This window comes from Passer montanus, unplaced genomic scaffold (assembly GCF_014805655.1).
Source record: "Passer montanus isolate IOZ18808 unplaced genomic scaffold, ASM1480565v1 scaffold17, whole genome shotgun sequence".
In the NCBI taxonomy this organism is placed as follows: Eukaryota; Metazoa; Chordata; class Aves; order Passeriformes; family Passeridae; genus Passer; species Passer montanus.
This window is the reverse complement of record NW_024364270.1, coordinates 6181714-6203663: the sequence shown is the minus strand read 5'-3', so window position 1 is coordinate 6203663 and position 21950 is coordinate 6181714. Positions and strand designations below refer to the sequence as shown.

At 34.6% G+C, this 21950-nt stretch overlaps 1 protein-coding gene across 10 annotated transcripts in view; it reads left to right on the top strand.

The window, feature by feature from the left end:
* PPP1R12A (protein phosphatase 1 regulatory subunit 12A) overlaps positions 1-21950 on the top strand; it is a 111043-nt gene that overhangs the window by 78186 nt on the left and 10907 nt on the right. For 6 of the 10 annotated variants that reach the window (XM_039703814.1, XM_039703819.1, XM_039703817.1 and 3 more), the window contains exons 10-24: positions 1278-1394; positions 1746-1961; positions 2744-2838; positions 3831-3953; positions 5296-5457; positions 5899-6075; positions 9734-9824; positions 11244-11441; positions 11618-11786; positions 13279-13397; positions 14089-14154; positions 16305-16321; positions 17463-17604; positions 18266-18370; positions 19380-19427. In XM_039703814.1, coding sequence (XP_039559748.1) covers positions 1278-1394; positions 1746-1961; positions 2744-2838; positions 3831-3953; positions 5296-5457; positions 5899-6075; positions 9734-9824; positions 11244-11441; positions 11618-11786; positions 13279-13397; positions 14089-14154; positions 16305-16321; positions 17463-17604; positions 18266-18370; positions 19380-19427 — 1845 coding nt within the window. The remainder of the gene's footprint in view (positions 1-1277; positions 1395-1745; positions 1962-2743; positions 2839-3830; positions 3954-5295; positions 5458-5898; positions 6076-9733; positions 9825-11243; positions 11442-11617; positions 11787-13278; positions 13398-14088; positions 14155-16304; positions 16322-17462; positions 17605-18265; positions 18371-19379; positions 19428-21950) is intronic. The other 4 variants (XM_039703816.1, XM_039703821.1, XM_039703823.1 and 1 more) reach the window with 2 other exon arrangements.

The window sequence follows — 21950 nt, the reverse complement described above, 5'->3', positions numbered from 1 at the left end:
GTCAAATTTTAAGAATGTTGGTGCAAACTGGATAGTAAGGCAATAAATCTTCATTTGTCATTCATTACAACTTTTCTGTACACATCATCAAAGTGTAGCCCTGTACTGATGCATCTGAAAAGCATGTTCAGGAGAAGTGGTAACCATGATATACTGCAGCCACAGTAGAGAGAAAAGACATACTACTAGGAGAATACTACAAAGTGTATTTTGCTTGTGGGAGCTTACTGGGGTTATACTTCCATATTCACAATAGAATCTAATAGTGAATCATGGTACAAAGTATACTTTAATATAACAGGTGCAGGTATGTGATTTAATGATATGGGGGAGTATTTTCACAAGAGAGGAAATAAGCTTGATTTTAAGCTAAATTATAATCTTCTATAAATCATCAATACACTTCAGATTCTGTTATGCAGAAATGAATGATTTATATTTTGGTCTTCTAGGTAAAAGGTGGTGGCTAAAAATAAACTGTAGTTATCTTCCCATTACTATGTGAAAAGCTCAGGGCCTTCTGTAGCTACAAAATAAATGCATTTTATGTAAAAATTATTGTCTTGTAACATAGCAGGTACATGTGATCTAAAGGAGCAATTACAGCTCCTGTCAGTAAATCAAAATGCTTTAAACGGCTTTTTCAGTGAAGGTAAAGCAGCATTGTGTGTGTGATCTTGCACCTACATTTGCACCTGCCTTTTTGGGTCTGTGCCATCTGATCTGCTGTAGCTGCACTTCTGCTTTTACAGCATAGATGGCCAAACCAAGGGGTACAGTATAGTAAGGTAAAGTCAGGTTTCCTTCAGTCTGCATTGCTTTCAGTAATGCTGCTCTGTGGCTGCAGGTGCTGAAGGTAAGGCAGGTCTAGCAGGATAGCCATGCTAGTGTGGGATGTGATTCAGGGATATGAGTGATACATGGTAAGAAGAGGGGTATGTTAGTATGAATCTTCCAGTATTCTCAACAGTGTGAAGATTTAGGCCACAGACCTTGTAAGGTTACGGGCTTTGTTGTTCTTTTCTATGCAAGCTGTAATTCTGTCTCTGAATGAGCTAAATGTGCTGTGTTACATTTAGTTGTAATCTGTTACTATGGTTTTAAGTGTCTTACTGCTTTTTTGGTATTTTTGTGTTGTTGAAGAGTTACTTAATATAAACCTTAATATAAACACTTAATATAAACCTAGGAACAAACGATATGTTGTTAAAACAACCTTTGGTTTCTCTTCTCCTATCTTTCAATCTTTATCTCTGTCTTGTCTTAATTGGCTTTAGTATGATTTCATTCCTCCTATCATGCCTGTCGTGGAGTCAGTAGATCCTGCATCATGGAGGCAGGGCTTGCGCAAAACTGGCATTGTTCTTGTGCCCAATAAGGGTGAAAAATCTATGGTGAGGTTCTTGTGTGCACAGGTTTATGTACAAGTTGCAAAATAACATGTTTAATCAAAATGTTTTGCATGTGTCTAAGTTTTTATCTTAAGTTCACAGCGTGTATTATGAAGTGTGGGTTTTTGTAAGCTAACTTTTATGAGAGTGATATTCCTTGACCGGTCTTATGTTTCTGATCTCATTGACTAATTCAAGTGAAAAGTGCATAGGTTGCCTCTCACTACAACTTCCCTACAGATTCAGCACTTACAATTATTAAAAACAGTTGTGTTCTCGAATCTTTGCAAGGAGCATAAATTACAATGGATAACGTAAATTAATAATGTAAATTCATTTTCATGTGTTTTATAGTTTCCAACATCTACAACCAAGGTTTCTCCCAAAGATGAAGAGAGGAAAGATGAATCTCCTGCTTCATGGAGGTTGGGTCTTAGAAAAACTGGTAGTTATGGTGCACTTGCAGAGATTACTGCTTCCAAGGAAGCTCAGAAAGAAAAGGACTCTGCAGGTGTTATGCGTTCTGCATCAAGTCCTAGACTTTCCTCTTCGCTGGACAACAAAGAAAAGGTAATAATTTTCAAGATAAAAGAACATTTTGAGGAATTCATACACCTTTCTTAATATAGATGTTAATGATGTATTACAGAAGTAAGATTGTAGTACACATCTGATCTTTACTAAAATTCCAAAAAGTTGAATTACAGAGCTTCTTTATAGTATCCCTCAAAATGTAATATGCTCCTCCAGTGTCTGGTGACCTGGTACATAGGTTGGGCATTTCATTCCTTTTTAGGACTTGCAAAGCTAATAGTCACTTTTACAATCTGGGGACATGAGAGACTTGATAGCATTTGCATTACTTGGACAATTATGCTAAAAGAATCTTATAATTTAAAGAAGTCTTTTTTGTATTAATTTTCATTTTGTAGTGATTTTTTATTTTCAAAAATTGGTTCTGTAACTATACATGGATACACTAAACTAAGTGTTGTTCAGGTAGCTGAAGAAAATAAAACTTGTGCTTCTATTAGAAATACAAATGTTTATATGATTTTAAGATTAAGAATAATAATGTACTGTGCTATATAAAAATATTGAATCAGTTTCTTTCAGGAATCACTGTTGGAAGTGTACTGCAGCAAAGCAGAAATAAGTCATTAGCATCACTAGAATGGAAACATTAGCAGTTTCCTTTTCCTGTTCTAGTCATTTATGATATTTAACTAAAGCTTAAAACTCATTGGTATAATTGGGTCATAATAAACATGGCTGGAGTTGGCATAATGATGCTTTTCCAGAGAAGATAATCAATAATAGTAACAATTAACAAAAAAAAAATTGTCTTTCAGGAGAAAGATGGAAAAGGAACTCGACTTGCATATGTTGCACCTACAATACCAAGACGGCTGGCCAGTACCTCCGACATTGATGAAAAAGAAAACAGGTGACTATGAAGTTATATATATCTATTTTAATATGAAATTTAAATAAGATTTTAGAGTGACTGACAAACTTTCATGTTTTAAGGCATTGCTAATTTATAGCAGTGTCTGGCTGTATAGATCATGCAGAAAACCAACAGTTTCCAACTGCAGGAGTGCTAACATACATTTTCATGCAGAAAGAGGCACATTATGATGGCCAAAGGTATCTGAACATAGAATACATCTTTTCAAAGTTTTGTTTTATTTTGCCTTGTACACCTGATTGCCTTATATATAATTTTGTGAAAGATATGTTTTATTCTTCCTATTGTCTGAACTTCAAATCTTGAGCTGATATTTTTATTAGAAATTCAGTTTTTGTAGGTCAGGTTTTGGGATAGTTTTTCTAAGTAGATTTTTGCATGGTCATTCCTTGCTGCTATAAACTGCAACAACAGCCTGGAAATTCCTTATAACTGAAGTCATGTCAGCTAGTGATGCATGTCAGACCCCTCAGGAATGGCTACTGCAAGCCTAGTTACGCTGGTCTTAGAGTATCATGAGTTCTAAAGGCTTGCTAGCTTTTAAACTTCTTATAACATCAAAGAATGAAAAATGCCATCAAATCAGCTATTAAAAAAGCCAAGGAGATTTCCTTTATTGCATGGATAATCTCAGGAGCAAACAGAAATATGTCTTATTCCTTTTTTGAGAAAAACAAAGCTAGCAATAACCACAGATAAAAAGCAACAATTGATTTAATGTTGATTAAATCCTCTTTAGCAGTTTTGTTTTGATGCTGCTTTCTTATGTTTCTCATTGTGTTACTATGAATGTGGTATCTTTTCACAGAGGTTGAAAATTATTGTCCATAAAAGCAATTTTTTTCCTTATTCAAGTTATGTCTATTTTAAGTGTGTTATCCAGGATTTTAATTCTAAACTCCTGTTCAACTCACATCAAGAACAGCCTTCTTTAATGAGAGTTTGCTAAACTCAAATCTCTTTTACAGGGATTCGTCTGCTAGTTCAATACGTGGTGGCAGTTCCTACACCAGGAGAAAATGGGAGGAAGATGTCAAGAAAAACAATGTGAATGAAGGTCCTACATCATTAAACACAAGTTATCAAAGAAGGTATGGGATTTCCTGTTAGAAGTTAGCAAGTACTAAATAATTTTGTAAGGACAGTTTAAAACTGAATGGTAACGTATTGCCATGTTCATAATAATTGCAAAGTGTGTATTGAAATGGTTGTGCTGGTTTTAAACATGCACTTGTATGCTGATGCAGTGGTTGTGCTGATTTTAAACTATGCAATTAAAGTTAGATGCTTTCTTTTTCCTATGGTTTAGTTCAGTTTGGGGTTCATTTGACAGTTTCCAGATTAGGTCAGTAGTCAAAGATAATTATTTTAAATGTTGAAATGGATATAATTCTGCTTGGTATATGAAAAATGGGAAAACACTGTTGAATTCTGGTTTTTGCATAACAGTCTTGGAGGTATTGGACTGCTAGCCTTAACTGTAAATTATAGCCATACCTATGTTGAGTATCAGCATCACAGAATGCATAAAATTCATTTGAATGCAAAGTAAATTATGAAAATGCAAGAACAGTTCTCAGGTGTGCTGATTCCTAACTTGCAGAATTTTCTCAGGAGGAATCATATGCTGCACATATAATACATGATTAATTTTGCTGCATTGTGTAGTGTGTAGCTATTTGAGTGAAATTCTTAATTGTAATTAGTGGGGCAATAAATAACTAAAATGAATAGATCAAGGAGAAGAGTCATATAACTAAACTGCATATTGGTACGTGCTGCTGATGTACATGATACATACCTAGCATTTTTTTGAGTCTTGACATTGATGTTATCAGTAACCAGGCTGTCTCATACAGCATAATGCATATTTATTTCTTGTAAATCACTGGGTCTGCTTTATAGCTTGAAGAGCAAGGAAAAAACCTGAGTGGGAGGTTATTCTTCCTGGGAATTATTAAAGATTTTTTTAAAATGGGGCCATATATTTAATTGCTTTCAAATTATAAGAGGAGTGGTATTGATGACATTTTATTTCCTGACAAGCTGTGCAGTAAGTTTCTGCATTTTCTGAGGTATTCAGTGTGGGTGAAACAGCAGTTTAAAAATGGGACATTGGGGACCCTATGTGAATGCTTTAGTAGATGTGATCAAGACATTCTTACATAAACGAGTGAGATTCCATTCTTTATCCTCTTTGGTAAAGAAATGTTTGGGACTAAGAGACACTCCTGCTGCCCTCCAAAATCATAGATTAAAAGTCCTAGCCGAGGAAACAATGGAAAAATGCTTCCTTTGCACCAGAAGTTTCCAAGACTCAACTGAGGCACAGAATACGTGGGCAGAAATTTAATAGATCATTCACAGTTTGGTGATATTTTAATGAGTAAATTTAAGGAATAAATGCAGTCATTTTACATGTCTTTCCTTCAGTGGCTCCTTTGGTAGAAGACAAGATGATTTGATAAGTTCTAATGTTCCAAGTACTGCATCAACAGTTACCTCTTCTGCTGGTCCTCAGAAAACGCTGCCTGCCAGCACAAACACTACTACGAAGAGTACAACAGGTTCTACTTCAGCAGGTGTACAAAGCAGGTAATGGCACCAGGACATTTTGTTCCTTTTTTTGTCAGGTCTACTGTGTGCTTATGTATGTGCATGCGTTCTTGTTTAGTAGATCCTGGGGCTCTGGATTTTTTCACTTCACTGTTAAATTTGTTTTGATTTTATACAATTTGGCTCAAAAATTGTGAATGGCTTTCTACTGTAACATGAAAGCCATGTTGTTATAAAACAATAAATAAAATATTAGAAGGGTCTGAAGAATAAAAGTTCATTTGTTGTGAACTGGTGATTCTTAATTTATTCAATTTAATAGCTCAAGCTGAGCTTTCATAGTAGAGACCTTTCTCAGTTTGCTTCTTAAAAAAAAAATCCATCCCTCAATTTACATGTTATTAGTTGTTTAGTAAAGTGCTTTCATTGTTTAGCTGTTTCCTTTTCTCTTTTTTTGTGTTGCTGCTTGTTATGCTGTAGTACCTCAAATCGTTTGTGGGCTGAGGATAGTACTGAGAAAGAAAAGGACAGTGTTCCTACAGCAGTGACCGTTCCTGTTGCACCATCTGTTGTAAATGCTGCAGCCACTACTACAGCCATGACTACAGCTACTTCTGGCACTGTGTCCTCAACATCAGAGGTCAGGGAGAGACGGAGGTGTGTAAAGGTCCTAAGAGTAATGTTGCTCTTACCCAAAAGTTATACTTTTTTTTATTATTTAAAGGAATGTGTTGGTTACCACAGATTTGAACAGTACTGTGTGTAAAGCAATGTTGCTTTCTTGCTGTGCATTGAAACAACTGGTACCTCAGTTTATCTATGAGTTTAGTACTAATAGAGACCATTAATGAAATTTAAACTTTGCTATTGTATGTTTTTGACTGGCCTTGGGTTCTTTAACAGATTAAATGAGTCCTCTTAGAAATACCAGCAATTCAACTCTGTAAAACACTGAATTAAAAATAATTAAATAAGCAATTTATTCATTAATTACTACAACTACATTGCTGCAGACTGAGGTAGTGTGCCATTGGCAGTATGCTAATACGTCACAGCATAGCATTTTTTCAATCATTTTGTATGCCTGACATTATTGAGAAGAGAGTATTGAACCCAACACATTCTATTTATTTCATTGCATGATTTAGGGTTTCTTCTACTTGAAACATAGTCATACAATTTTAAATGCAATGCTTTAAGAGATATTCAGTATGAAGAATGAGTAAGAAGCTGATGTAAATCTTATTTTAAGAATATGGTGCTTTTTTCTGTTTACAGTTACATGAAGGATAAGTTAAGATTGGTGCATATTTGTTTCCATAAAGAGTTGTTTTCTTCTATTTATGGAAGCAAAAATTAGATTTCAGAAGATTGTTAATTCATGTTAGCTTTCCCTTGTTCTTCTTTTTCTGGGTACTTATAAATGTTTATCCTTTAACACTTCTGCTGCAAGTTCAGATTTGTGTGTTGCTCCTATCGTAGGTTCCAAATGTACTTTTTGTATCAATGCCAGATATGTGTATCTCTGTATGTTCATGGAGGTAATGAAGCTGTTCCTTTTTTCAGGAGAAAATTGTATTATTTTGGTTCACTTAAGGCAGCAGCATTTAAAGATTCCTTATAGAGGCCTAATGAGGGTAATCTGGTTTCTGTAGTCTTCCTACCCAAAACTGAGGTGAAAAACTTCTATGATATGTGGATTATGTTTTTATTCCCCACCATGATTCAGCAAGGGTCCACATGTGCTAACAATCCATTTCAATAACTACAGTAGTCAGAACCTGCATTTTCTATAGTGAAATTTCAACCGAACCCAACAAATGAAAAGCATAACCAACAAAATGTGAGTTTTCTCTAAAGTAATTCAGAATAGTTCAAATTCTAAAAGGCAAATGCTGTTTCAGTCTTATATAAGCTAGAAAGGCAAGGAAGATTAGAATTAGGCTTTTGCTGTCTCGTTTGCTCTCACCAGTGTGTGTATACTAATGTGCATATACTACATATGTTTTAGATACCTGCAGTAGGCCTGAAATGCCATGGTTTTCACTGAGCTGATTGTGAAATACACTGTTGCAGAGGCATTCTTCATGGCAAATTAGAATGTCTGTGAATCTTACAAATCAAAATTGGAATAATTGGTGCATGCGTTTGAGAATATTGTGCTCTAAATATGAGCACAAGCATATCTATCTGTATATATACAGATAGATACATATATTTGTGTGTGCATCTACATATGTTTCTATGCACATGAACAAATAAATGTATATTAAATATTACATGCTGTATATTTTCTTAAGTAATGAAGTTGGTTAATCTGTGTTTAGTGACTGAAATTGTATATTTTGAAAGTATGTTTGCAAGACTATTTCAAAGATAGTTGAAAGTGAAGATATAAAGCACTTTACTGATGAAGCGTGTAATGTTCTTTTGGAACAGCTGAAGAAGCTATGTTCTCTAAACCAATCCTAAAAATCATTTGATTTTTAGGATTGGTTCAGAGAAACAGGGAAGGAAATGACAAACTTGACTCTCTAAGATTTTTTATCATGAATAATACAGCATAGTGTGCCACATGCAATGGATGCTAGGGAAGAGCACTTTCTACTCTTGACTGTAGCTGCAATGTGCACCTGAAAAGTTGAGACTTTGCATTTTCTCTCAGTGCAATTTACAGTATTTCAGATTTATTGGAAGGTAGGTATAGGTACAGCAGTTACTAAAAAGAAAGTTATGGGAAACAGTTTGTAGCAATTTGAAGCCTTAAAGATGACACCTGCTGTGCAGTCAACCCTCCTAGGTAGGTGGAGGTTCAGGTCAGGTTACCTAAAGCAGCCTAACAGGCACCCTTTTGCTTGTGTTGATACAGCCTAGTGTTTTTGGGAAATGGAAAGTCAATCAAAAATGCTGCATGCAAGATACCAGGATAAGGAAATCGAATTTACATAGTGTAGGTTTTTTAAGATGCACCATAAGATGGGATTTGTTTCAACATTTTTAAGTATAGCAGTTAGTTGTAAATATTTTAATGGGGTAGAGCATAGGTTGTAATCCATAGGTCTTTGTAAATGAAGTTTTTTAAATCTTATGATTGCTTCGGAACTCTTTTTTAGTATGTGCTAAGGCTACTAAATACATTATTAGGTGAGCAAACTGCTCTTTCCGTACATAAATTATTTAGATGTTAATAACTGATGGCATAATCACTAGCAAATTATTGTATCCTAATCCAGTGAATCTCAACCATTCTTAACTAATGATATATAAAGAGAGGCAATCAGAAAATATTATAGACTCTGATTTAAAGAAGCTCAGAGGTTTTAAGCAGCCTTTTAGCGACCTTTTGAGTTTGCTTTTTTCAATTCTTTTTTTCATTTTTTTCTAATTTTTAGCCAGTTTTAAGATTTAAAAACTGTATGAAATTATAGCAGCTTCCCAGAGTATTCTGCCATAGAAAATCAATAAATGCCTTAAAATCTTTTAAGTTCTTTAATTATGGGCTTACATACATATAAATGTATGCATTTGTGCATGCATCCTGCCATAGAAAATCAATAAATGCATTAAAATCTTTTAAGTTCTTTAATTATGGGCTGCATAATGCATTTGTGCATGCATTCTGTTGGTTTTTTACCTGTTATCTGCATTAGAGAATTTCTTTATAAGTGTCCGGACCTTCTGTTTCTACTCTAGTAGCCTTTTATCTTTGATTACAATTACCTGCTTATTCTGCAGGACTTCTGTGGGTTTCATGAAGATTTATTTTTAAGTTCCTTTTTTTTTCAAAGGGATTTGGATTGCTCAAAGCGTGGATGATTCATGTGAAAATATGGTAACCACCTCCTCAGGGATTCTTAATTTCTGGTGAAATGGATAATATAATTAGGTTTTCTGCATTAACAATACATTTAGCTTTTTCTGAAAGCTTACAAATTATGTCAAAAGTTAATACACGCACATATTTGATATATAAATGTCTAACTGGCTGAATCTCTGGGGTCTTCTACCCCTGTGTTAGTAGACCAGTGATACACCAAAAGAGCTGAAGTTAAATTTATAGAAAATGGTAAAAAGAAATCTAAATTAAGTAGGAAAACTGTCTTTTAATTGAGTTCTAAAGCTGCTGTCTTGATGAATAAGTAGATCAGTATGATATGAATGAAATATCTAAAATGTAAACTATCCCATATAGTTAAATATTTTCTTCTGACTGCCTTGGTTTTCAATCTGCAGTGTTGGGGGGGGGGGTTTGACCATTTAATAAATTTGTGCAAAAATTATCATGTGCCAATTTTGTTTGTAATTAACTCTGTAGATCATACCTCACTCCAGTACGGGATGAAGAGTCTGAGTCCCAAAGAAAAGCTAGATCCAGGCAAGCAAGACAGTCTAGAAGATCTACACAGGTACAGTATTACTAAATCTTCTACATTTTTGAAAACATACCCATAACATCATTCTTGAGAAACAGGCATAGCATATTGATTTGCATCCATTTCCAATTTTTTTTTATGTGCAGAAGCTATTGTAGATAATATGATTGAGCTGATCAGCATGGATTGCTAATAAGATTCATGACATAGGAAAAAATACTTTTAATCTAATTTCCCTGGAGAAGGAAAAATATTAAAAGAGAGGTTTTTATTATGTGCTAATAATCTACTATCTAACTGCATATCTCCTTGCAACATTTCTCTCTCTTAATTTACATACTGGTATATTTGGAAGTTCTTCCCAGTTTTTATCCATATCTCTCAGCAACTGACACAATCCTATCACAGGGACCATTGTGGCAGGAGCAAAATGGAATATCTCTAATGGTACTCAAATGCTCTTTGGGCAGTGGAGCAATTGCCAACTGCTGTCTGCTGGCAAACTGAGAATAATCAGCAAATAGTCCCTGAATAAAACAGCACAAAGAAATACTCTAGCCATTTTCCTTACCTGTTTTTAGGCTGAATCCATAGCTACATTGCTTACTCAAGTTGCTTTCAAATCTTTGCAGTTTTAAACCCTTCATATACTTCTGGTTAGCTTTCCAAATGAGAGATCTGTACTGTTTGATACAACTTCATTGTACGGGACATATTTTTACTTCATAGTACTAATTCAGAGCCCTGAATGATGATCCGACTACAGGCTAACTGTTGCTGAATCCTTACAGTGAAGAAGCTACCAGGAATTGCTGGATTAAACTTTATGAACACTAAAAGCAGAGTTGGCTTTGAAGAGTGGATTACAAAGTGTTTTGAGCGATGTCTCACTAATACATCAGCTGAAAAGTGTAGTAGAGAAAAGCTGTCTTCATAAAATTGTTTGCTTTCTGAGCTTATTTCAAAACTAGTTTATAGCCTAAAAATAACAAGAGACTTTTTAGTGTTGCTAAAACCTAAAAATCCAGTTGCAAGGAATTAATTTATAAAGTATCAACATTCCTGAAAATATGAGTATTATATTTGTAGGGTTCTTTCAGAAATGTTTAGTATGCTCACAATCACATTAAAAGTATCTATTGGATCCTTAAATTATTTCTATAGGATCTTCTGTGCAATCTGTATCTACTAGTTCAACTAAAAATTGGCTTGCTGCAGAGTCTGTGGTAGATCACATTACAGCAAATACTTGCCACATATCAGAGGGATGTTTGGTTCCAAGATTCAAGAGGAAAGCTTATAGGTAGAATATGTAGGTAAAATTTATTTCTTAATAGATAGATTTAATTTTCTTAGGTTGAATGTTTTCTTTAAAATATTTATGTAATATGATCATCTACATTAATGTTAATGTTATATTTAAATGGTCTTTGCTGACTGCTTTTTTCACAGGGTGTAACACTGACAGATCTTCAAGAAGCTGAAAAAACTATAGGAAGAAGTCGTCCCACACGAACCAGAGAACAGGAAAATGAAGAAAAGGAAAAGGAGGAGAAAGAAAAGCAAGACAAAGAAAAACAAGAAGAAAAGAAAGAATCTGAAACTAAAGATGATGACTACAGACAAAGATATTCCCGAACTGCTGAAGAGGTACTTTCATGATGAGTCTCTTTAGGTAGAGAAATTATATGAATCTTTACTGCAACAATATTATTTTAATTTTGGTACTACTGTAAGAATAATTTATACAGTTAAGTGTTTTCATATCCCGTGGTTTGTATTCATTAATCTTGGTTAATTAATTCTGACATTTTTCTGTTGAATAGCCGTATCATCGCTACAGACCAAGTTCAACTTCAACTCCTTCGTCATCCACCTCTTCGCTCTCCACGTCCACTAGCTCTCTATCAAGTTCAAGTCAGCTAAACAGACCAAACAGCCTTATAGGTATAACTTCTGCCTATTCTCGGAGCGGAACGAAGGAAAGTGAGAGAGGTAGGAGTACTGTTTATGAAGGGTTTTTTTGTTCTTTTGTTGACAAAGGGCAGTTTACATTCCTAGAGGTATTTCAAAAGGCGGTGAGATACGTAAGACCACTGGGGATGTACCTTGCTCAAATCTAAGAAATTTCAAAACTTTCATATGGAGACGAAAAAAGATTTTCTGTATTTGATGGTGTTTTGCAGCCATGTGATTTTTTTCCATTGTTGGGTCACCGAATTTTCAAATATACTCCCACATAATGCTGTAATTTCTACTTTAACACAGCAACTATAATAAAATACTATATTTCAGGGTCGAAATACTTGCATGTATTAAGAAGGAATTTTACTTGATTAAATAATTGCTAAATAACTAGGGGTTTGTTTCAGTCCTTCCACATTGAAGGACTGGAATGATGCGTTATTTCTTAAAGGATCTCTGTTCAGATGTAACCATACTTCTTCATGCTTTAACTGGTTCATGTAATCTTAAACTGAGGATTAGATGCATGATTCAGAGATCACAAAATGTTCTTCTCTGATGTCACAGAAATTTTGCCTTCATTTCAAATGTGAGTCCCCTGCTATAATTTTGAGAGATGTTGTGCCTGATTATTTGCCTGTCAAATGAGGAGCCTGTTAACATACAGTGTGACTTTTTGTTCTTGGACTTGCCACTGTTGACTTAAGAGAAATAATTTAATTCAAATTATTGATCAGTAATTTCAGTAGGGTTACTGATTGATAATTTTGTTCTACAGAGGGTCAGATAAAATGATCAACTGATGAAATTTCCATGAGCTATATAGCAGCATTGCCATGTTCTCTAGACTGATGTTTTCTGAGGAAGTTACTGTGGCAAGGCTTCATGGATACACTTTCTGATTTTTTCCCCTTTGTCCTAAAATGAACTGAAATTTGGATTATGATTCTTTTGTAATGCATGCTTACTCTAGGAAACTCGCGCTAGATTTTTCCGTGGGAAATGTTTTCATTTGGTAAATGTTAGCTACCAGAGGTTCTAATTTTTTTCTAGTTAGGACTTTTGGAGGAGAAATACACTACCATATGAAATCCCAAAGGTAAAATCCTAGATTATTAAATCTGGAAAGGTGTAAGTTCACCATAAATGTATTTCCCTTCTTTCTTATTTAATTTTTGCTTCACTCTAAAGTGTTTATTTTACCTCTGAAGACTAGTGATGACAGTTATTAATGATTCTTCTATCTGGACTCAATTCTGGTTTCTTTATTTAATAAAAGAGCATCAGGCTGAACAAACTGCATGATAATAAGTTAAGAACTTTGGTTTGGGCAGGTTTGTTTTATTTATTTTGTGTTCTGGAAGAGTGTATGTTGCAGCAAATCCTGTATGTAGTAAGAAGCTCTTTAGTGAATTTAGTTCAGGTAAAAAGAACTTATTTGTGAGCATTTTAAAGACTGAGAAGTATTTTAGAAAATTAGGTTGTGTCAAAATTCAGTGAATGAGAAAGTTGTTATTAACAGAAGGGGGCAAAAAAGAAGAAGAAAAGGAAGAAGATAAGTCACAGCCTAAGTCTATAAGGGAAAGACGGAGACCAAGAGAAAAACGACGATCTACAGGAGTTTCTTTTTGGACTCAGGATGTAAGTAAACTTCACTTTTTGCAAAATGAAATGTGTATATTGTACTCTTAAAATAGAGAATTGTTTAGAGTAATGCAATACGTAACTCACTGTTCTAGAAAGAAAATATGCTTTTCAACTTATATATTCTTTGGTTAGTTTTGATGCTTTCAGGAGCAAAATCAAAATTAAGTTTTTTCAGTTGATACTGCTAACCAGAATTCTAGAACACTGGAATTAGTGTAACTAGAATTATTAGTAACCATAACTTAATAGGAGCTAATCATAATCTAAGGAAAATAATTAAATTATTGAACAAATCTTTTATATTGCATGCATACCAAAGCTGTAAAAATGAGTATTTGGCACATTGCAAGTAGCTATGTACTTAGCAACTTACATAACTGCTGCCAGATTAGAAAGGTTATAGTTGATGTTTCAGACTATTCCTTTTCCCTTTTCTTTGTCATGGGATCCTTGTGTAATATAGAAGCCAGATTTTCACGTGTGAAATGCAAAAAATTCTTTCATCTCCTTCTGGTACTGAAAACATGTACCTGTTTGAGAATTTTCTTCATATATCCTGTATACTCTCTGTGGAGTATTCTGCTGCTCTTATATTTTCATATTCAAAGTGTAGAATGCATTAAAATCTTACTAAGCTTTCAACAGTTTTAATTTTTTATTTTTCCTCTCCTACCTCTTTCACCAGAGTGATGAAAATGATCAGGACCACCAGTCTGATTCAGAAGAAGGAACAAATAAGAAAGAAACTCAGGTAATTTAAGAAAGAAAATTTGTTTATTAATTTTAAGAGATACATTTTTTTGTAAAATTTTTGTTACAATTGAATTCACATATCAACAGTGACCATAACTGACCATTTTGACTTCCATTCTGATTATGTAGTATTAGCATCCAGAAAATGTCGATTCAATTTTTGACACACAGGGACATGATGCAGCAGGTTACTGTAACAAGCAGTAAAGATTTACCCAGTAAAATCTTTATTTCACCTACATTGTTATTTTCAGATAAATTATGGCCAATTACTTGCACACACTAATTAAAAGCTTTGAAAATTAAACCCAGTTCTGCCATTATTATAATTAAAAAATAATATGCAAAGGTAATTTAAGGAAACACAGAAAGTTGAAGAGCACGATGTATGTAATTTCTTCAGTGAACAAAATGGTTTTCTGAATATCCTATGTGAGTATTATTGGTGTTGATAAAAAGTTAGTGGAAAAGTGTATAATAGGCTTGATTTGATGGGAGAAGTTCTTGAAAACAGAATGGTATTTGACAGTGGGATAAAGAGGTGTTAAAAGGGAATTAGTTACATAAGCTGAGCTATAAGAAGAATGTGTTTCTTTTGACCTAAACCCTGGAGTAGCACACTACAGAATCATGTTCATTAGGAATAAAACTCAAGGGATATTTCTTTCCTTCTTTGTAAAAGCTTCCATACACATCTGTTAAATATTTAAGTTAAGAAACTCATTCTATGCCATTTTGGTTTGCTGTCTTTTTTATTTCTGTGCCACATTAACATAACTGCATAGTCCTGTTTGCTTCCCTTCCAGGGGTACATATCATTATCCTTAGGTCTGTAATTACTTCATATTATGTTTTGTAGACATTAATTTTGGTAGAGTATGCTGTGTCATGCTTCTGATAGAATGAATAACATTACAGTGAAATAGTGCTAAATCAGTCCCAAAATCATTCATATTATTAAAAGGGTGAGTGTCTTGGGCTGGAATGGTGGAGAAGTGTAGAGTTGACTGACCAAGAGTTCTTGGACAGGTGCACTTTCTGCTATGTGCCTAGGCCCAGAGAGTGGTGGTGAATGGAATTCTGTCCAGCTGGCACCTGATCATGAGTGGAATTCTCCAGGGTTCAGTGTTGGGGCCAGTACTTTCACCTATGATCTGGCTGAGAGGATCTAGGACACCCTCAGTCAGTTTGCAGGTAACACCAAGTTCAGCAGGGGTGTTGATCTGCTGGAGGGCAGGAAGGCTCTGCAGAGGGGTCTGGACAGGCTGGATCAGTAGGCCAAGGCCAACTGGGTGACGTTCAATAAGGCCAAGTGCTGGGTCCTGCACTTGGGTCCCAACAACCTGATGCAGTGCTACAGGATAGGGACAGAGTGGCTGGAAACTGCCCAAGGGATAAAATAGCTGGGGATGGTGATGACAGTGGCTGAACGTGGGCCAGTGTGTGCCCAGGTGTCTGAGAAGGCCAGGCAAAAGGTTTGTATGACTGATGTAATACTTAGAGGACACTCTCTCACTCTTAAGTCATCACTTTTAATTAAGTTTTGCTTGTCAGCTAAAGAGAGTTATTTTTTATATTACTTTCATTAATTAATTAATTCATTCATTCCAGGCGTATCCACTGGGACAAAATTTACTGTCATGTAAATTAAGTCTAATAAGTACTTCCTTATGTTGTTGGTGTAGTAACTTGTTTCCAGTCACGCTATGTTGAAACAGTGATCCTGTATCTTTATATATTGTTTTGAGCTGAAGTCATTATGTTGAAAACATTGTAGCTGATGTTAAAGAACAGAAAGAAGGAACAGTGAATTTCAGGAACAGTGTTCTAATGCCTTTGATAACAAGGAAGCAAACCCAGAATGTACCAAGTACTGAAATAACTCCACTGTTTAGGGCACTCCAGACTTCCAGAGTGTTAACGCCCTTGTAAATCATATTTTGTCAAGTGCATTCTAGCACATATTTCTTTTCTTTTCCAGACATAACAAAATTGAAGCTTGATACAGTTCACATAATACATACTGGTGGATAGCATGTGCATTTGACCTAACTGCTTAGTTGTATTTGTTCACAGATTATTATATATTTTAATTAAATTATTCACCAATCCATTCTTTTTCTCTCTTTTTACCTGTCCCCACCTCAGAGTGAGAGCCTTTCAAGGTATGTGCAATTTAAACAAATTAATTAGAATTGTTACACTTTCTGTTCACATGTTGTCATTTTAAGTCGTTTATTTACAAATTCAGCTTAAATCCAGTGGTTGGATTGAGCTTTCAAAGGCTGTGATGATACTTGTGTTTTGCATGAAGTTTGGTTGTGAAGCTACAGTCCTGCCACGTGTGGGTGGAATATTCCATGTGGGGGAATATGTTGAACTCTGTATTTGTAGTGCTCTGAAGGCAGGCTGGGCGTTTCATAGAACACAGTGGACACAGTGCTATCCCTACAGATTTTTCAGCATGGACCCAGTTTTTACAAAGACGAGGTTCTTATTGCCTCTCTTTTAGAATATCCTACTGAAAATTTTCTATGTAACTTCAAAAAAAAAATACAGCCAAAGAAAAACATATTTCCTTACGATTTGTTAAAAAGTAAATGCTGGAATATTGATAACTTTTAAAAAATCATTTACTTTTGGACCATTAGCTTTAATTATCAAATTTTATTATGTTCTGACTGGTGAAAATCTGTTAAATAAAACTGCTGTAACACATGATTAGTGAAGAGTGAACAGTGTGAAATTTCTGTTAACTTTATTAATACAGGGTTTTATTGAGTTATTAGGATAAAGACTGCCAAAGATTTGTTTCATCAGCTGTTTCTGTTGAAATACTAGAATTCACAACAAATAGTTTTGAAATCCTGGTTGCTGTAACAAAACTTAAAATTCATCTAGGCCATTCATCTAGTGTTTTTTAAAATACTTCAATTAAACTAATACACTTTTTAAAAAAATGTTCTTTGTAAAAAAAGAAGAATTAAGCTATCTAAGCCAGTTCTAAAGTATTTTAAGACATGTAAATATTTGCTTGCATTAAATAATTTAATTACATTTAAAGTATTTCTCTGCATGCATTACTCTGCAGATGGACTAATTTGAAAACTTTTTCACCCAGAATCTTGAAGTACTGGAGAATGTAAAAATTAAACTTGCATCAAATTAGAAGATGGTAGTCTAACAAAAATACATAATTACTTCTGGTTGTTTTCAGCTGGGTAGCAGCAAACTCAAAACATGATACAGTCAGGGGTTTCAGTTTGGGTGCAAAGGCAAAGAAAAATCAGACCTTTTCTTTTACAGATATGATTCGGGATCGCTCAGCACGTCTGCAGGTGATCGTTACGATTCAGCGCAGGGGCGGTCAGGGTCACAGAGTTATCTTGAAGATCGAAAACCATACTGCAGTAGACTAGAAAAAGATGATAGCCCTGATTTTAAGAAGGTATCTGATTCAATAAGTTTGGTGCAAAAATAGGATTTTATTACTGCTTTTCTTGAATTGTGTGAAAATAGTCTCACATTGCATCTGAAATGCTGCTTAGAGTAACTTAGCTGAATGGAGAAGCACAGCAACCACTACAGTGGGAAAAAATATACATTATGAAACAGCTTCTGGTTTTTGTACTTTTCAAGGCAAGGGAGAAATCCAGAGGAGCCACGATACAGTCAAATTTTAAAAAGATAATATGATAGTATTTCCCATAAGAAAGTATCATTAAAACTGATGTATGCATATGTGAAGACTTCATTATGTGTTTGCCAGCTTAGATACATATAAGGTAAAAATATGTTTAGATCTTGTTTTAAAATCGAGGAGGAGTTTGTTGAAAAGTGTACTGTGGTGGGGTAATCTGTAAAGTCTGAATAAAAAAAGGTGGCTTAATTATGTGTAAGGTAAGTTGTGTGTTCCCTATACAAAGCTGTTTGTTTCTAGAAATACTTAGTAACAGTTCCTTACCATGCTTGCTAATTTTAAACATCTTTATTTTCCTTCTTAGACTGTTAATATATTTGTTAATTTCACATGTGGTTCAGTCATGCTTTTGAAGTTTTTTTGCTAATCTCACTATTATCTGATTTTTTTAACAAATATTTTCTCTTAGCTTTATGAACAGATTCTAGCTGAAAATGAAAAACTGAAAGCACAGTTACATGACACCAACATGGAACTTACAGATCTTAAGCTACAGTTGGAGAAGACCACTCAGGTTTGTATAAAACATAAAAGCATGTACTTAACCAATAATGTAGATAATAAACCAGAAGCACCTCAGGCTATGAGCTGCTATTTACTAGGTATCAGTTTTGGTTTTTATCCAAAGATGGGTATGGAGAATTTCTCTCTTTCTAAAGAGAAAAGAGTGCATGATTCTGGTCTTCAGCTGTGAACAAAAAGTGTGAGACTGCTTCCTGCCTACTTAAGTAGTAGTGGTTTTTGCCAGCATTTATCTGCATGCAGCTTTTTTGCAGGGTAGGAGTAAACACTTTGTACACTGTTAAGCATATATTCAAACTGACAGTCAGGACTGCTGGCAAATTGGCATAACCTGCCAGTTCTTCCTGGCTGGTTAAATAGTTTTATCTTGGAAATGAAGAGCAAATAATGCATTTCTGTTACCAATAACTGCTGTCAGATAACAGTGCTGCATATAGTTGTTCAAGACACATACACTGGAGTTAGATTTGTCTAAATTTGTCTACTCTTGCTGTAGAATGTTTCATGTTGTCGGATCATATTTACCACAATTTAGCTGTTTTCACATTATTAGAATTTCACATTACGTGTACCCTGCAAATGTTAGTGAAGAATGGAGTTAGATTTGTCTAAATTTGTCTACTCTTGCTGTAGAATGTTTCATGTTGTTGGATCATATTTACCACAATTTAGCTGTACTTAATTGTCTTTCATGTGTGCCCTGCAAATGTTAGTGAAGAACGTTTAAAAGATGCCCATTTTGTAACACTTTTAGATAGAAATAATACGTTTTTCCTGTTTGCCAAAGGCTGTGTAGTGATGAAATAACAGGGATGGTCACAGAAGAAGTGCATTATAAATCCAGCTTATTCTGTATTTCGGTGTTACTTCCCTGAATGCTCTTTAAAATGTTTTTGATTATATACTTCAGACAGAATATTGAAATGTCTAATTGGTTTTTTTCCTCAGTTCTGTGTTATGTCAAAGCACATGTTAATGTCTTCATCAATTTTGTGTTTCAGAGACAAGAAAGATTTGCTGACAGATCACTCTTGGAAATGGAGAAAAGGGTGAGTTTCTGCCAGAGAACTTTTAAATACTCCAATTCAAGCTTTGTTTTAGCTTGTTTTGCACCCCCTGGTTTGGATATATTTTAGTAGGAACAGAAGCCTTTCTTATAATTTGCATTTTTTAGAGGATTTGGGGATTTTAGGTTTCAAAATGGCGGTGAGTGTGAAATGGGAATTACTCCTAAGTATTGCCTTTAGTTTGCCAGTTCATTCGTGATAACCAGTTTCTAAACTCTGCTGCCCTCCAGGGACCTGCCACTTGTTCCATCTCATCCAAAACAATGTTGTCATTCCAGAGGGTTAAGCAGATTCATTGTGTCTCATATTTTAACACATTTCCAGGATTTGGAGAAGTTAATTTCCTCAGAGCTTTCCAGAGGCACCAATTATTGTTGGTTATGAGGTAGCTGTTTCTGCCTCGCAGACATGGGACCTTAAACCTGCTAATGATATAAAATTATCTTTGTCTGCCTCTTTCCTTGCACTGTAGCTTTTTCCAGAGGAATATGATAATGGGGTAGGGGGAGAAAGTGGAAGAATGAGTAAGCAGTGCAGGAAGACGGGCATCGGAGTCAGAGACAATCCTAAATTGAATGGGAAAGAAGTCATGCAGTGTATTCATGTGTGAGATAGACTACAGGAATTATATCAGAAGTTGGACACATGATAGTTTTAGTCTATAATTTTATGCTAATTTAGAATCCAGCCCATAAAAGTTTGGTTCCACAGCAGTGTAAAGCAAACTACCTTGATTTTGTGGTGGCCTTGGCTTCCTTCATGACTCTGAACACCATGTGTTCTTTTCTTCTCCCTTGATCCTGGAGTGACACATTAGAGACAAACTGGAAAAAATAAGACTTTGACAGTAAGAAGTGATGTGGTAAACATTTATTAATCCCTGGTAAATTTCATCTTCACTAGCCTTTTGTATTGGTTTTTAGTATTTTAGGTTTTAGTTATACAAAAAAAGTTTTAGTTACACAGAACTGTCCAGTATATAAACAGATTGTGCAGGAGCACACGGAGATGTAGAAATACTCTCAGGCACTTCCTGAAGTTTCATTATATTTATCTTAATAGTCTGTGCACTTTATTGTTGCAGTTTAGTACGTAATTCTCTCTTTAATTTTTTTGGGACCCTAGTGTGGGCAGTGATTTCATCAGTAGAAAGGTTTCAGCAGCAGATAATTGGTTTCTTGCTTGCTAGCATGGCCACACAAGTGGACATTTAATTGTTTAATAGATGTTGCTGCATCCATTACTGTGTGGATTCCTAGGTAATGCACAGAGTACTGCATAGGTAGACATTATTTCAGTTTTAAATTACTGCTTGGCTTTCTCCCAAATCAGGCCATTGCATTACAACAATTGCCTTTTTTAGAAATTCTTGCACTTTTTTTTTTTTTAAGACATTCAGTCCAACAGCAAAATGTCTTTCAGAAATCTTATTTTCCCTAAATGTATTAATATTAAATCTAGTGGATAAAATAATTAACTTAGTGATATATGTATTTAACTTAGGTGCTGTATGGCTGAAACAGGATTTGGACAAAATTTGTACATCTGAATCTTATTTATAATTACATACTTCTTTTCAGATAGGAATTGAAACGAGGAATATATTTATTATTGTATTTTTTTTTTGTAGCTTAAATCTGAAGCTTCATTTGAATGTGACTGAAGCAGGATTCTCAGCTGCTAGTCATCAATAGCTGATCTCTAGAAATTAGCTTCTTTAATTCAGCATTTAAAAATAATTTTAAAGACACCTTTTTAATGTGTAATGTAACAATAAAAATGCAAAATTAAAAGATACTGTAGAGCTTTTCTAAGTATACTTCTCCAAGTGTATGACTTCACGATAATAAAATATAAACCTAAAGATTTTTCTATAAATTACGTAGAGAAGGCGAGAGGGAAAAAGTAAATCAGTGAGGAAAAATTGTAAGAAATAAAAAGCCGACAGAGAAAGAGCTGAAAACCTCTTTGGACTATGACATTTTCCAGCTGAAACCTACTGTTTCAGTGAAGAAAATGAGAATCTGTATTAAGCCTAGATTTGCACAGTAGTAAAATTCAGAAAATACTGGCTTTGAATTTATTTAAATTCACCCTTTAGAAGTGGGTTTCCGTGATGTGACTTAGTGATACATTGTGAATATTGTTCATTTGAAAACTGTTTACCAGAAAAGGGCTATTTCCATGAGAATGGGGGTACAGATCAGAGCACATGTGCAAAGTCCTAGAAATACATGGGCAAAAATGAGGGTTTCTTTAACAACCTGTCCCTCTGCTAAATATGCAAACAGCCCTTTGCAGAATTTTGTATGATGTGGTAATATAACTTAAAACCAAAACTTAAACTTAGAGGTTTCAGTCTGGATGATAAACCAGAAAAATATAGGCACCTTTAAACAATTTTTTCTCCAAAATTAGAATTCTTCAGCTGGGAATTTGAATTGTGGAGAGGTGTATTTCTTTGTATTATTGAATATACAAATATATGTAGGCATATACATCTGG